Source organism: Hemitrygon akajei, chromosome 19, assembly GCF_048418815.1.
Source record: "Hemitrygon akajei chromosome 19, sHemAka1.3, whole genome shotgun sequence".
Lineage (NCBI taxonomy): Eukaryota > Metazoa > Chordata > Chondrichthyes > Myliobatiformes > Dasyatidae > Hemitrygon > Hemitrygon akajei.
In genome coordinates, this window is record NC_133142.1 from 58,362,853 (window position 1) to 58,378,405 (window position 15,553).

General features: G+C 42.4%; 1 protein-coding gene and 1 long non-coding RNA gene across 3 annotated transcripts in view; one reads left to right on the top strand and one right to left on the bottom strand.

Moving 5' to 3' along the window:
• Window positions 1–15,553, bottom strand: part of LOC140741965 (uncharacterized) — a 70,937-nt gene that overhangs the window by 44,217 nt on the left and 11,167 nt on the right. The gene's annotated exons all lie outside the window — the stretch shown is intronic.
• Window positions 1–15,553, top strand: part of abhd14b (abhydrolase domain containing 14B) — a 34,173-nt gene that overhangs the window by 12,498 nt on the left and 6,122 nt on the right. The window contains exon 2 of the mRNA XM_073072588.1: window positions 11,568–11,805. Coding sequence (XP_072928689.1) covers window positions 11,592–11,805 — 214 coding nt within the window. The 5' untranslated portion in view covers window positions 11,568–11,591. The remainder of the gene's footprint in view (window positions 1–11,567; window positions 11,806–15,553) is intronic.

Sequence of the window (15,553 nt, forward strand, 5' to 3'; positions counted from 1 at the left end):
AATGCGTCATCCAGCAACACTGATAATTTTTTTGGAGGAGGGAAAAATTTTTTTTTCCGATTATCGAAAAGCGGAGGAGTTTGTACAAGAACTTCCATCTATTCGTTAATTACACATAGAGGCTTCCAAACGTAATGGATTAAAGATGAAGATAGACCCAAGGAACAGAAGTGATGGACATTTATGGATATTATAGAAGAGAAAAGCAAAATTTTAGAAATACTAAATGAGAATAGTAATACATATACTTTTTTATGTTGCGGGGGGGCTGGGAGGCTGTGGATCGGTTACTGCGGGATTCACGTGTGTAATCATGGCGGTTGCCATGACCCGTACAGCAGAGGGGGGTAATGTTGTGTCTTTTTTCCACAACATTAGTAGGGGGGTATTTTTTTTTTCCTTTATATTTTAATTTTTTTTCTATCTTTTTGTTTGGATGATTGGTGGGGACACACATAGCAACATGGAGATTTTTATAAAGATTTCCCAGGATACCACGAAAGTGGAAAGATTAGGTATTATTATAGATTGGAGTAATATAATAAAAAAAAATGACTAATCTACTAAATTTTTTAAGTTTTAATGTTAATGGGCTTAATAGGCCAGTAAAAAGAAAAATAATTTTAACATATATTAAAAAAAATGAGAACTCCGTGGAGCATGTGGGGATCTTCCAACATCCAGGCATTCCTTTTTTTTTCTTTCTTATTTTTTTAATAGGGATGTTAGGGGGGAGGGGTTAAGGGGAGGGGGGCTGGGCAACACTTTTTTTTTCATGCACATTTATTCTGTAACTATTTGAAAACAATAAAAAAAGTTTAAAAAAAAAGAAGGGAGGAAGGCAAAAGAAAGGAAATTATAGGCCATTTAGCCCAACCTCAGTGGTTGGGAAAGTGTTGGAGTCTATTATTAATGATGAGGTTTTGAGGTACTTGGAGACTACTGATAAACTAAGTCAAAGGCAATATGGTTTCTGTAAAGTGAAATCTTGTCTGATGAATCTATTAAAGAGTTTTTCGAGGAAGTAACAGCAGGGTGGACAAAGGAGAGGTAGTGGATGTCATTTACTTGGATTTTCATAAGGTGTTTGACAAGGTGCCTCACATGAGGCTGCTTAATAAGATAAAATCCTAGGGCGTTACAGGAAAGATACTGGCATGGATAGAGGAATGGCTGACAGGAGGAGATAGTGAGTGGAAATAAAAGGGCCCTTTCTAGTTGACTGCCAATGACTAGTGGTGTTCCTCAAGGGTCAGTACTGGGACCACTACTTGTCACATTGTTTGTCATTGATTTAGTTAATTGAATCGATGGCTTTGTGGCAGAGTTTGTGGATGATTTGAAGATAGATGGAGGGGTAGGTAGTGCTGAGGAAGCAGGGTGTTGCAGCAGGACTTAGTCAAATTGGAAGAATGGGCAAAAAGTGGCAAATGGAATACAGTGTTGGGAAATGTATGATAATGCATTTTGGTAAAAGGAACAATAGTATGGACTATTATCTAAATGGGGAGAAGGTTCAAACATCAGAGGTGCAAAGGGATTTACGAGTCCTTGCGCAAAACTCCCCGAAGATTAATTTACAGGTTGAGTCTGTGGTGAAGAAGACAAATGCACGTTGGCATTTATTTCAAAGGGAATAGAATATAAAAGCAAGGAGATAATGCTGAGCCTTTACTAGTCTGAGCACTTAGAACATTGTCAACAGTTTTGGACCCCATATCTCAGAAAGGATGTGTTGTCATTGGAGAGAGTCCAGAGGAGGTTCACAAGGATGAATCTGGGAATAGTTTAACCTATGAGGAATGTTTGGCAGCTTTGGTCCTGAACTCACTAGAATTTAGAAGAATGTGGGGGTTTTCATTGAAACCTATCAAATATTGAAAGGACTAGATAGGTTGGATGTGGAGAGGATGTTTCCTATGGTGGGGGTATCCAGAACTAGAGGGCACAGCCTCAAAATTGAGGGGTGAACCTTTAGAACAGAAGTAAGAAGCAATTTTTTTAGCTGGAGGGTTGATGTCGATCCAGTTAATCCTGTACCATCCGTGCCGGGTTGATGTTAAGCTCGCAACTTGACCTCGTAAAAAAAAAACCACTGCCACCTCCAGTTTAAATTCCCATGCGGAATATTGTGGAGGATCAAATACCAAAACCCAGCACAGCCCCCACTTGTCCCATTTAACCTGTCTCAGTGCGGTGGTCCTTAGGAAATTGTACAAAAGGGATGGGTTGCACCTTAACAGGTGGGGGACCAGCATTCTGGCAGGCAGGTTTGCCACTGCAACACAGATGTGTTTATTCTAAGTAATGGGGGGAGGGGATGAACTGGAAATATAAAGATGGACTTAAAGGGAAAGTGAAAATAAGAAAAGTTAAGAAGGACAACAGAATCAATGGAGCAGTAAGCTCAAGAAGAGATCATACAGTATGGCCAAGTGAAATAGGAATTGATATGAAAGGTGAGGGGAGTAATGAATTAAAAGTATTATATATGAATGCACGAAGTATAAGGAATAAAGTAGATGAGCTTGAGGCTCAGTTGGAAATTGGCAAGTACGATGTTGTGGGAATAACAGACCTGGCTTCAGGCGGACAGGGCCTGAGAAATGAATATTCAAGGATATACGTCTTATCAAAAGGACAGACTGATGGGCAGAGGGGGTGGGGTCGCTCTGTTGGTGAGGAATGATATTCAGTCCCTTGTGAGGGGGGACATAGAATCAGGGGATGTAGAGTCAGTATGGATAGAACTGAGAAATTCTAAGGGTAGAAAGACCCTAATGGGAGTTATCTACAGGCCCCCAAACAGTAGTCTGGATGTAGGGTGTAAGTTGAATGAAGAGTTAAAATTGGCATGTCACAAAGGTAATGATACAGTTGTCATGGGGGATTTCAACATGCAGGTAGACTGGGAGAAACAGGGTGATACTGGACCCCAAGAAAGGGAGTTTGTGGAGTGCCTCCGAGATGGATTCTTAGAACAGCTTGTACTGGAGCCTACCAGGGAGAATGCAATTCTAGAATTAGTGTTGTGCAATGAACCGGATTTGATCAGGGACCTCGAAGTAAAGGAGCCATTAGGAGGTAGTGACCATAATATGATATGTTTAAACCTACAGTTTGAGAAGGAGAAGGGAAAATCGGATGTGTCAGTACTACAGTTGAACAAAGGGAACTATGGAGCTATGAGGGAGGAGCTGGCCAAAGTTCAATGGAACAATACCCTAGCAGGGAAGACAGTGGAACAACAATGGCAGGTTTTTCTGGGAATAATGTAGAAGGTGCAGGATCGGTTCATTCCAAAGAGGAAGTAAGATCCTAAGGGGAGTAAAGGGTGCCCATGGCTGACGAGGGAAGTAAAGGACAGTATAAAAATAAGAGAAGTATAACATAGCAAAGATAAGCAGGAAACCGGAGGACTGGGAAGCTTTTAAAGAGCAACAGAAGATAACAAAAAAGGCAATACGTGGAGAAAAAAATGAGGTACGATGGTAAACTAGCCAAGAATATAAAGGAGGATAGTAAAAGCTTCTTTAGGTATGTGAAAAGAAAAAAAAATAGTTAAGACCAAAATTGGGCCATTGAAGACAGAAACGGGTGAATTTGTTATGGGGAACAAGGAAATGACAGATGAGTTGAACAGGTACTTTGGATCTGCCTTCACTAGGGAAGACACAAACAATCTTCCAGATGTAATAGTGGCCAAAGGAACTAGGGTAATGGATGAACTGAAGGAAATTTATATTAGGCAAGAAACGGTGTTGGATGGACTGTTGGGTCTGAAGGCTGATAAGTCCCCGGGACCTGATCGTCTGCATCCCAGGGTACTTAAGGAGGTGGCTCTAGAAATCGTGGATGCATTGGTAATCATTTTCCAATGTTCTATAGATTCAGGATCAGTTCCTGCGGATTGGAGGGTGGCTAATGTTGTCCCACTTTTTAAGAAAGGAGGGAGAGAGAAAACAGGGAATTATAGACCAGTTAGCCTGACATCAGTGGTGGGAAAGATGCTGAAGTCAATTATAAAAGAGGAAATTACGACACATTTGGATAGCAGTAGAAGGATCAGTCCGAGTCAGCATGGATTTACGAAGGGAAAATCATGCTTGACTAATCTTCTGGAGTTTTTTTTGAGGATGTAACTATGAAAATGGACAAGGGAGAGCTAGTGGATGTAGTGTACCTGGATTTTCAGAAAGCCTTTGATAAAGTCCCACATAGGAGATTAGTGGGCAAAATTAGGGCACATGGTATTGGGGGCAGAGTACTGACATGGATTGAAAATTGGCTGGCTGACAGGAAACAAAGAGTAGCGATTAATGGGTCCCTTTCGGAATGGCAGGCTCTGACCAGTGGGGTACCGCAAGGTTCGGTGCTGGGACCGCAGCTGTTTACAATTTACATTAAGGATTTAGATGAAGGGATTAAAAATAACATTAGCAAATTTGCCGATGACACAAAGCTGGGTGGCAGTGTGAAATGTCAGGAGGATGTTATGAGAATGCAGGGTGACTTGGACAGGCTAGGTGAGTGGGCGAATGTATGGCAGATGCAGTTTAATGTGGATAAATGTGAGGTTATTCATTTTGGTGGCAAGAACAGAAGGCAGATTACTATCTAAATGGAGTCAAGTTAGGAAAAGGGGAAGTACAACGAGATCTAGGTGTTCTTGTACATCAGTCAATGAAAGCAAGCATGCAGGTACAGCAGGCAGTGAAGAAAGCTAATGGCATGCTGGCCTTTATAACAAGAGGAATTGAGTATAGGAGTAAAGAGGTCCTTTTGCAGCTGTACAGGGCCCTGGTGAGACCCCACCAGGAGTATTGTGTGCAGTTTTGGTCTCCAAATTTGAGGAAGGACATTCTTGCTATTGAGGGAGTGCAGCGTAGGTTCACAAGGTTAATTCCCGGAATGGCGGGACTGTCATATGTTGAAAGATTGGAGCGACTGGGCTTGTATACACTGGAATTTAGAAGGATGAGAGGGGATCTGATTGAAACATATAAGATTATTAAGGGATTGGATACGCTGGAGGCAGGAAGCATGTTCCTGCTGATGGGTGAGTCCAGAACTAGAGGCCACAGTTTAAGAATAAGGGGCAAGCCATTTAGAATAGTGATGCGGAAAAACTTTTTCACCCAGAGAGTGGTGGATATGTGGAATGCTCTGCCTCAGAAGGCAGTGGAGGCCAAGTCTCTGGATGCTTTCAAGAGAGAGTTAGATAGAGCTCTTATAGATAGCGGGGCCAAGGGATATGGGGAGAGGGCAGGAACGAGGTACTGATTGTGTATGATCAGCCATGATCACAGTGAATGGCGGTGCTGGCTAGAAGGGCCAAATGGCCTACTCCTGCACCTACTGTCTATTGTCTATTGACCCAGCGGACCTCGGGAGCCAGTGGAGCTTGGGACCTGCTGCTCACAGTGTTTCTGTTCCATTGACAGGAAGTGATCGCGATTGAAAATAAAGTGGAAATAATAAAGCGTTTGGAAAGAGTGTTGGAAAGAGTGGAAAAGCGTTAGGCTACAGTCGGTCAATGATTGGAACAATTTTAAAGGATAACGGATAAAGTGAGGATAATGGAGCATGTGAAAGGCCCTGCCCCAATGAAAGCTACAATTATTACTAAGCAATGCAGTGGTTTAATTAATGGAATACATACGTTTCTTAAGTGTTTTATATGCATAGAAAGGTAAAATATATACTATATACTAAGACAAACGTTTGACTAACTGATGCTAAATAATACCAGATATATTTGTTCTGACTTACGTACAAATCCGACTTAAAGATGGACTCAGGAACGGAACCTGTACGTAACCCGGGGACTGCCTGTATTTAAACATTTTAATTGTATCTGCCTGTACCAGCTCCTGTGATGCCTGTTTCAAATAACTACCTCCCTCTTTTGGAAAAACTTCTCTCAAATCTTATGTCTTCTGACCTTAGGTTAAGTGAGCTAAGGCTTTTCTCTTTGGTGCAAAAGAGGGCTTTTAGAATGGTATAAGATGATAAGAGGCATAGATTGAGCAGATAGGCAAAGAGTTTTTCCCAGGGTAGAAATGGCTAATACAAGGGTGAATAATTTTAAGGTGATTGGAGGTATAGTGGGGGATGTCAGAAGTAAATTATTTACATTGAGAGGGTGAGTGTATGGAACACCCTGCAGGGGTGGTGGTAGAGACAGATAAATTTGGGACATTTAAGAAACCCTTAGGCACATGGATAATAGAAAAATGGAGGGCTACGTAGAAGGGGAGGATTGGATTGTTCTGAGAGTGCTTTAAAAGGTCAATACAACATTGAGGGCTGAAGGGCTTGCCTGTGTTCTAGAACTATTTTACATTTCTTCCCTCTCATTTTAAACCTGTGCCCCCTGCCTATTTTTGGAAAAAGACTCTTGACTGTCTGACCAAGAGATTTAGTTTAGTTTGGCATTGTGTTCAGTACAGGCATTGTGGGTTGAAGGGCCTGTTCCTGTGAAGTGCTGCTTTTTACGTTCTGTGTAGTGCAGTGACGAGGATTGTGCCTAGTACTGTGGCCTAACCAATATTGTGTACTGCTGCAACAAGACATCCCAACTCAATGACTCGATCCATGAAGGAAAGCATGCCTGTTGCCATCGTCACTATCCCGCTAACCGTGTCACTATTTTCAGGAGCTATGACCTTGCACATTAAAATCTCTCTATATGATGTCCAAAAATGTATTTTCCTTGTATCCTGTTCAGGTTCAAGTTTATTGTCATTCAGCCATACACACATACATACACATATACAGCCATATACATACACATATACACAGCTAGACCAAACACTGTTTTGGGGTCAAGTTGCAAAACACGATCCAGCCACCAAATAATACTCATGCAAATCTCTGAATGGAATGGCCTGAAGATGGACAGGTTGACATAAAGTATGACGTGCTTTTTTAGTGTTACTTGCACTATTATAATAATGTCTAACAGGGTCTTGTATTCATAAGAAAATGTGTAAGACAAACATTTGCACCATTTGTGGGACCCAGAGAGCAACTAAGCACACAACTATTTAAAATTATCTTTATTAATTTTGATGATAATTATAGAGAGAGCTTAATTTTGCATCAAACCCATGATATTGCCTGACCTGAAACCATTCGAAGAGGATGTGTGGAAGGACGTTTCCATATTAACACTATCTGCTATGAACAGTTTAGCAGGAGCTGGAGAGTCTGTATCATGTCAGTACTCAATCTGCTCTAGGGTTGTCTGATGGTCCCATGATTTACTTGCATACTTCCCACAAAATCCTAGGATGTGCCCTTGATGACTTCCTTACTTCAACCAACTTTTCTAATCCTCTATTCTATCTATATTTATCATATGCAGTATCACAGCTGTTAATTTGGAAAGCACCGTCTCCCTGGTGAAGATGCACCAAGTACTCATTTAGTACCTGAACTCTGCCCTCAGTGTCCATGTGCAAGTTCCTGTCATGGTCTTGAGTGGGCTCACTCCTTCACATAGAAAGCTTTTATTATTTATATGTTGATCAAACAGCTTTGACTCTCCTCCTGCATTTCAGCTAATCTTCATTTGCTCCTCTCTTATTTTTGATTACTTCCAATCTGGATCTTTTGTGGTCCGCTTTGTTTTTGATGATATTGACAATCCAACATCTACATTATCTTACCTTGCTTTATCTTCTACCAGTTAATATCTCACATCAATGTGGAGGGAGTCTCTCTCTCTATTTCCATCTATAATCCATGCTATAATGAATTAATCCATGAACACTACCTCAGAATTTTGCTTTCTTTTTGCATGACTTATTTCATTTTTTAATATGTATTCCGTATTGTAATTTACAGTATTTTATGTATCGCGTTGTACTGCCGCAAAACAAGAAATGTTGGTGATATTAATTCTGATTCTGATTAAGATGGTGGAGACATGAGTGTTCTAGGGGACAATGCTGAAAGGAGAGGGGAGGAAAATGTTCCTGGTGATAGGATCTTGATGGAACTGCAAAAATGCAGGAGGATGATCTGTTAAATCCAGCAGCTGGTGTTATGGAGGGTGAGGACCAAGGGAACACTGCTTTCACCCTCCTCCTCCTGGACAGAGCAAGAACAGAGATACAGGAAATAGATGAGATGGGGTCAAGGGCTGTGTCCATCGTGGTAGAGGATGCCACATTCAGCTAGAAGGTCACCGAGGAACTGGAAGATCATCTCTGTTCCTCTCTTTGCAGATGCCACTTGACGTTCTGTAACATTTATATGTTTTTATTTCAAACAAGAGAAAATCTGCAGATGCTGGAAATCCAAGCAACATACACAAAATGCTGGAGGACTCTTCACGATGAAGGATCTTTGCATGAAACGTTGACTGCTTACTCTTCTCCATGGATGCTGCCTGGCCTGCTGAGTTCCTCCAGCATTTTGTGTGTTGCTTATTTTTATTTCATTCTGTTTGTAGCTGGTGCTATTGTTGCTGGGATGGATGGGTAGATGTGCAACACCTTGTGTATCAGCCCCATGAGAATGACAGACTAATGTAGTGGGTTCTTTACTCACCATCTAACCATGGCGTACCTGCTTGAAGATGTCTGAACTGATCTAGAGGGATCTGTGATGTTCTGGTTGAAGGCTGAGACGATGTAAGGGAAGCCATGCACTATGCGTAACTTCCACAAAGAGGCATGATGCAGCAGTGTAGACCTTTCCCTATATCTATATCTGCCCTGGAATAGTTGGTTGAGATATGGAAATTTTACCCATGTTACCCTCTCTTTAACATACCATGAAATTATTTGCTTAAAGAAAGTGAAGGGAGTTTTACTGTGCTAAAAGTTAGCTGCAGGGGGATCTCTGCACATCAGGTAGCATCTGTGGAGGGATAGGGATTGTTGATAGGTGAGACAGGAGCTGGCAAGTGATAGGCAGATCCAGCTGAGAAGGGATTGATGGGCCAGTGGGCCTCTCCTCACCTGGTTCCACCTATCAGCTCTGAGAATCTAAAGGAAGATTAGCTTTATTTGTTAGATGTACTTTTAACGTACAGTGGAATGTGTCATTTGTGCCAAAGAGGTGCTGGGGGGCAGCCCACAAGTGTCACCATGCCAACATAGCACGCCTATAACTTACTAACCCTAACCCGTATGTCTTTGGAACATGGGATGAGACTGGAGTATCCGGAGGAAACAGGGAGAAAGTGCAAACTCACCACAGACACCAATGGAGATTGGACCCCAATCTTTCGATCCCCTTCAATGAAAATTTGAATAATATAAAATCGTAATTACTGCCAAATGCATTGCTGGCTGGTAGCCCAATTTTCTGGATTACATATCCATTTATGCTTAAATGAGAAAAATTTGGTCCGGTTGTGGGTGTATGAATGTTGTTCAAGGTGGTCAAACCCAACCTGGCAGAGAGCAGATTGTGCTTCAGTCCCCCCCCTTTCATCTCTTTGTACTAGCTATCTCCACTTTGTTACCTCAGTCCTGATGCCTGCCCCGCTGAGCTCCTCAAGCAGTTTGACTTCTTGCTCCAAATTCCAGAATCCGCCATTTCTAGTGTCTCCATTGTACCGTGCTAAGCCCACTTAGAGCCTTTTGTTTAGAGTGTGGAGGAGCTTTTCTTTGCATTTACTTTCAGCCTTATTGTAGGAAGGATTCGGAAGCCGTAGAGAGGATGCAGAGGAGATTTACCAGCACACTGCCTGGATTGGAGAACGTGTCTTATGAGGATAGGTTGAGCGAGCTGGAGCGAAGGAGGATGAGAGGTGACTCAGTGGAGGGGTACAACATGATGATGGGTATAGACTCTGGATACTCAGAGCCAGGGTGGAAATGGCAAGTACGACGAGGCATCATTTTAAAGTGATTGGAGGAAAGTATAAGGGAGATGTCAGACGTAGGAGCATGGTGGGGTGTGGAACACCCTGGCAGGAGTGGTGGTAGAGGAAGATACATCAGGGGCATTTAATAAATTCTTAGGCACATGGCTGATTGAAAAATGGAGAGCTATGTAAAGGAAGGTTTAGATTCATCTTATAGCAGGTCCGTACGGTGCTCTATTTTGTGTTCTAGCCCTTGGGCTGTTTATGAGTGCAGTCCAGTTTAACAGAACTTTACTCTGTACCTAATAGAAGATACTCCTGTATGGGATGTACTGTGGTTTTCATAATTCGTCTACTGTGCTCCATCTGTCCTATGTGTTTGATGGGATATTTTGAGTGATGGGGAGATGCAGCATGGAACAGATTCTTCAGCCCATTATGTACCTACCAAGCACCCGTTTACACTGTTTATACAAATCCCATCTTATTTTCCCCAAGTTCCTACCATACAACTACACATCTAGGACAACTTACAGTGGCCAATTCGCCATAAAACTGACACAAGTCTGGATGTGGGAGCACCCAGGGAAACATGGAGAATGCAGCAAGTCCCCACAGACCAAACCTCCGTCACTGGATCTGTGAGGTAACCCCTCTCGTAACCTTGCAACTGTGTGGTTTATATATCCAAGTATTGTTGATGGGGAAATCCAGTTGATAGTACTCTGTATGTAACCTGCGCCCTACTTGTCCTGGGAGTGTTTGACCGAACAGTATAGAGGCATACCAAGGGCAAAACAACACCAAACTGCAGAGAAACTTTGCACATCTAGCAGCGTCTGTGGAGGCAAAGGGATAGTCATCATTTCAGGTTGAGGCCATGCATCAGGACTGAGTGTGTAAAGGGGTAAAATTAGTATCAAGAGTTGAGGGGTAGGGATGAAGCAGGAGCTTGCAAGCAATAGGTGGAGCCACAGTGAGGAGGGGTTGATGAGCAGGTAGAGGTTGTGAGGTGATTAGTAAGATAAAAGAGCTGGAGGAGAAAGTACTGAGGAAAGCCATGTGGTGGTGGTCGTGGGTTTGAGAGAACAAGGCTGAAGAGCTGTATAAATTATAGTGAGGGAACAATGTGAGGGAGTCTCACAGAACTCCCATCAGAGAGAGGAGGAACCTTCACTGAAATACCTAATCACACGTTGTTCTATCGTGGAGAGTGTTTCACTCAGTATCTGAGCTCTGTTATACCTAGCCTGCCATTATCTATTTCTGCAGTGAGAGGGGGATCTTTAATATTTAACCAGTGCTATAGCTGGCCCTGGAGTGGGTGGTGGGTCAGGATAGAGGTTATTGAATGTGCATGTCATCTATGCTGGGAGCGTTTGTTGAGAGATGTTGGAGATTACGAAGACCAGATCTTGCAGTCTGTCTGGAAGTTGAGGCCCAATGACTGAAGACTGGAGGGTGAGATGTTTGTGTCCTGCAGTTGGAGGACTATCCATAGGTGTGGGTGGGAGGGAGGAAAGCGGCTTGTTTTGTTGCTGAATGTGGGTTGCTGTGATCAATGTGGGTATGCTATGTTGGCATCAGAGTGTGTGGTAACACTTGCACATCCCTAGGTTGTGTTGGTTGTTAATGCAAATGACTAATTTCACTGTCTTTCAATGTACAAGTGAAAAATAAATGCGACTCCTTGGGTGTACTGGATGGGGAATTTACTCTGTGCCATTTCATCCTTCTGTAGGATCTGTGTGTGTAGCTGGTGATTATGGCTGCTGCTGCTGCTGAGATAAAGGAAGGCAAGCTGAAGCTTGAAGGACAGGAGCTGTTTTACAGATGGGCGAGCCCCACCGAACAGCTCCCCAGGTTGTCTGTCCTGTTGCTCCATGGCATCCGGTTCTCCTCTGAGACCTGGCTGAACCTTGGAACACTCCAGGAGCTGGCAGAGGCAGGGTACCAGGCAGTAGCCATCGATCTACCAGGTAAGGTGGCTGTTCACTGTTAAACAGGCACAGCATCAGAGGTTGGCTACATATTGGGGGGGGGCCTTTGGGGTTCTAACGTTTAACTGTCATTTGTTCCGGGGCACTCCTCTGTTTTTGTGGATGTTTGTGAAGAAAAGGAATTTCATGATGTATATTGTATACATTAAATGAACCTATTGAAACGGATTGCAACACCCACTGCCCACTGCCTTCACTTCCACAGACACTGGCAGCTTTTATCTCCTGATCAATTCTCAGGATGTTGACCGGTCCTCCTGTGTAACCATGTGGCCACTTCAGGGAGCAGTTGAGAGTCTGAATTGCATGAATAGTAGTTCTTCCCTGAAGGGCATTTATTCCCCAGATGAGTCGTTACTGTAAGCCACAAACGAGAAAATCTGTTCGAGCAACACACACAAAATGCCGGAGAAACTCAGCAAGCCAGGCAGCATTTATGCAAAAGAGTACAGTCAACGTTTCGGGCTGAAACCCTTTGGCAGGACTCAGCCCAAAACACTGACTGTTCTTTTCTATTGATGCTGCCTGGCCTGCTGAGTTCCTCCAGCATTTTGTTTGTGTTACTGTAAACTAGTGGTCGCCCACCCGTCAATCGTGACTGGTCGATCTTTGAGGCTTTCCCAGTAGATCCCGAAAATATGAAAAATAAATACACAAATACTGTTGAGAGATTGTTTCTGGGTTGTGGGGTTTTAGTTCCGTTCTTTCTGCCCAGTGCGCATGCATGTAGCTCCTCTGCATTACACAGTGTACTTCAGTGGTCCCCAGTGGAGGAAACGATATGAATCAGCTGCACCTTTCCTCATCCGGTCACACCCACTGTTGAACTTGAACGCATGCGAGGTCATCAGTCACTTAAACGCAGAGATACCCTTGTGCCAGGGATCACTGGTTGGCCTTGCGCGGCAGGCGGGAAGTGCCGTTGCTTCCGGCCTGGAGCGTGGACAGATGGGCACTGCCTCTAAACCTGTTTACCACACCGAATGTCTGTGGGGAACCCGGTGCTAAAATATTTGCAGACCTAATTGGGGCTCAGGGTTTCGTAAGTAGCAGAGCAGCTACCTCACTGCGATCTACTGAAACAAACTTTTGTCGGCCGATAGATCCTGCTGGGGGGGGCGGTCTGTTGGACTCCTCACTTGGTCAGTCGCTCTCTCCAGACTGCAACCGCCGTGGCCCCGGTACAGGGACCTCCGGCCCTACCTTGTCCTCTCCCCCCACCTACAACTAGCCGCACCTGGCCAAGGCGTCTGGTGGTGGGCAGGCGGGAGGGTGGAGTTCGGGCCTGGAGGCTGTCTAATGAGGCAATGAAGCACTCAAAACTGCTTCAGCACCTTGAGTCCAAGCACCCCGCACTTAAAGACAAACCCACTGAGTTTTTTCAGTGGAAAAAACGTGAGCAGCGCAGGACAGAAGCTAAGTGCTGAGAGTCGTGAAAACTAATTTGCTTAATAGACTGGACATAAGGAACCTCCTTCAAGTATCGCTGTATTCCCATTGTGTTTAACACACCCCCCCCCGCCGGCCAGTCCGCAAGAATATTGTCAATATTAAACCGGTCCGTGGTGCAAAAAAGGGCGGGTACCCCTGGTGTTTATACATTATTTCTACTTCTGGGTTGTGGGGTTTTACTTCTGGTCTTTTCTGCCCCGGTGCGCATGCGTGTAACTAATCGATCTGGGGTTGATCTTTCCTTTCACTAAGGCTGAGGTAGGGGATCTTGGGCTTAAAAAGGTTGGTGACCACTACTGTAAACCAATGGGTTTGCTATCACTCCTCATGACCCCAGATTATTAAACCAAATAAAGACTTTGAAATTGCTGTGGTGCTTTGAGAATTAATTCTTTTTGGATTATTAATCAGTAACATAATCATTATGTGTGTATTGTAGCTCCATTGTTCCTCCTAATGTCATCATGACAGAGCACAAGTTTAAATCCCAATGTGGCAATATTATCAGCAAATTGAATTACATTAAGAGTGAATGTAAAATGCTGATTGGCTCATAATTACTGTTCAGTCATGTTTTTTGTGACTGTTCCTTTTATAAAACATCCATCTGAATCATGAAAAACATTCCCCAAGGAATGGTTTTGTGGGGTTCAACTGTTAACTTTGGAGTACCTATAGTCCGTTCTGGATAGATTATATTGACCATAAGAATTGCCCTACGTGGGTTTCTTTGGAAGTCAACTCTGTAATGAAATTTTCCATTACTTCTTTACTTGGATCCTCACTTCCTCTATCTTTAAATAAACTAACTGACAATGTGGTGGTCAAACATACTGTGAGGATTTGGTTACAGTTTAGAAAACATTTTGGTTTATTGAGATTCTCCCTCTCGAGTCCCATCTTTTCTAATTGCTTTTTTAAACCATCTTTAATGGACCTATCTTTTAAAGAATGGGATAGATTGGGTATTAAGTGATTTCAGGATTTGTTTGATGGAGGGAATTTTTCTTCTTTTGTGCAACTTCCAACGAAATTTCACCTTTCCAATACTCATGTTTTTCGATATTTACAGATTAGAGATTTTTTAAGATCCCAACTACATACATTTCCTACAAGCCCAGATAAGAATATAATAGATACAATTTTTAATCTGAAACCCTTTGACAACAGTTCAATATCTTACATTTACGGTCTGCTGTTGGGACTGAAAAAGGCCTCTTTTAGATAAAATTAAAGGAGACTGGGAAAAGGATTTACAGATTCTCCTATCTGAAGAGAACTAGAAGACTATTTTAAAATTGATTAATTCTTCATCATTTTGTGCTCGTCATTCTTTATTACAATTCAAAGTGGTACATAGAGTTTATATGTCTAAAGACAAGCTCTCTTGTTTCTACACAGATATTTCCCCCTACTGTGATAAATGTACTAATAGAGTGGCCACACTAATTCATATGTTTTGGACATGTCTGAGCCTTGAAAAATTTTGGAAAGGTGTATTTCAAACTTTTTCTGTACTCTTCAATGTTAGTTTTAAGCCCAGTCCCTTGACTGCCATGTTTGGTATTGTTGAGGATAGTATTACAAAACTGAAGCCATCTAATTTGCGGGTATTGGCCTTTATGTCTCTTATGGCCAGGAGGGCAATCTTGCTCAAGTGGAAGGAGGCTGCCCCGCTCACTCATGTTGAATGGCTATCTGAAGTTATGTTGTGCCTTGATTTAGAGAAGATTCATTGTTCGATTTCTGATTCTAAACATGATTTTCTAATGTTATGGGGACCCTTTCTGGGTTATGTTCATAATCTTTGAACTTCTATTGAAGTATGGTTCTGAGCCATCATTATTATAATATTATACAGTAAGGTATTTTGTTTTCTCTTTTCTTTTTCACCAACCAGCTCATTTTGGTAGTGGGGGTAGATTTTTTTATAATAAAATATAATCATTCTACTTTATTTCATTTCATAATTCATTCTTTTTTCTACATGATTGATTTGGAATATGGGATACTGTGATCATATTATTGTGATTTAAATGTAATGTATTTCATATTGTATCCTTATGAACTTTGTATTTATATCCATTTAGTTTAAATAAAATTAATAAAAATATTGAAAGAGAGAGTATTTAGCCCCCATGACCACCTATTTAATTCTACTTCTGATTCCCATTCCAACATATTGTGTCCACGGCCTCCTCGATTGCCACGACGAGGCCACTCTCAGTTTGGAAGAGCAACACTTCATTTTCCATCTGGGTAGCCTCCAACAACC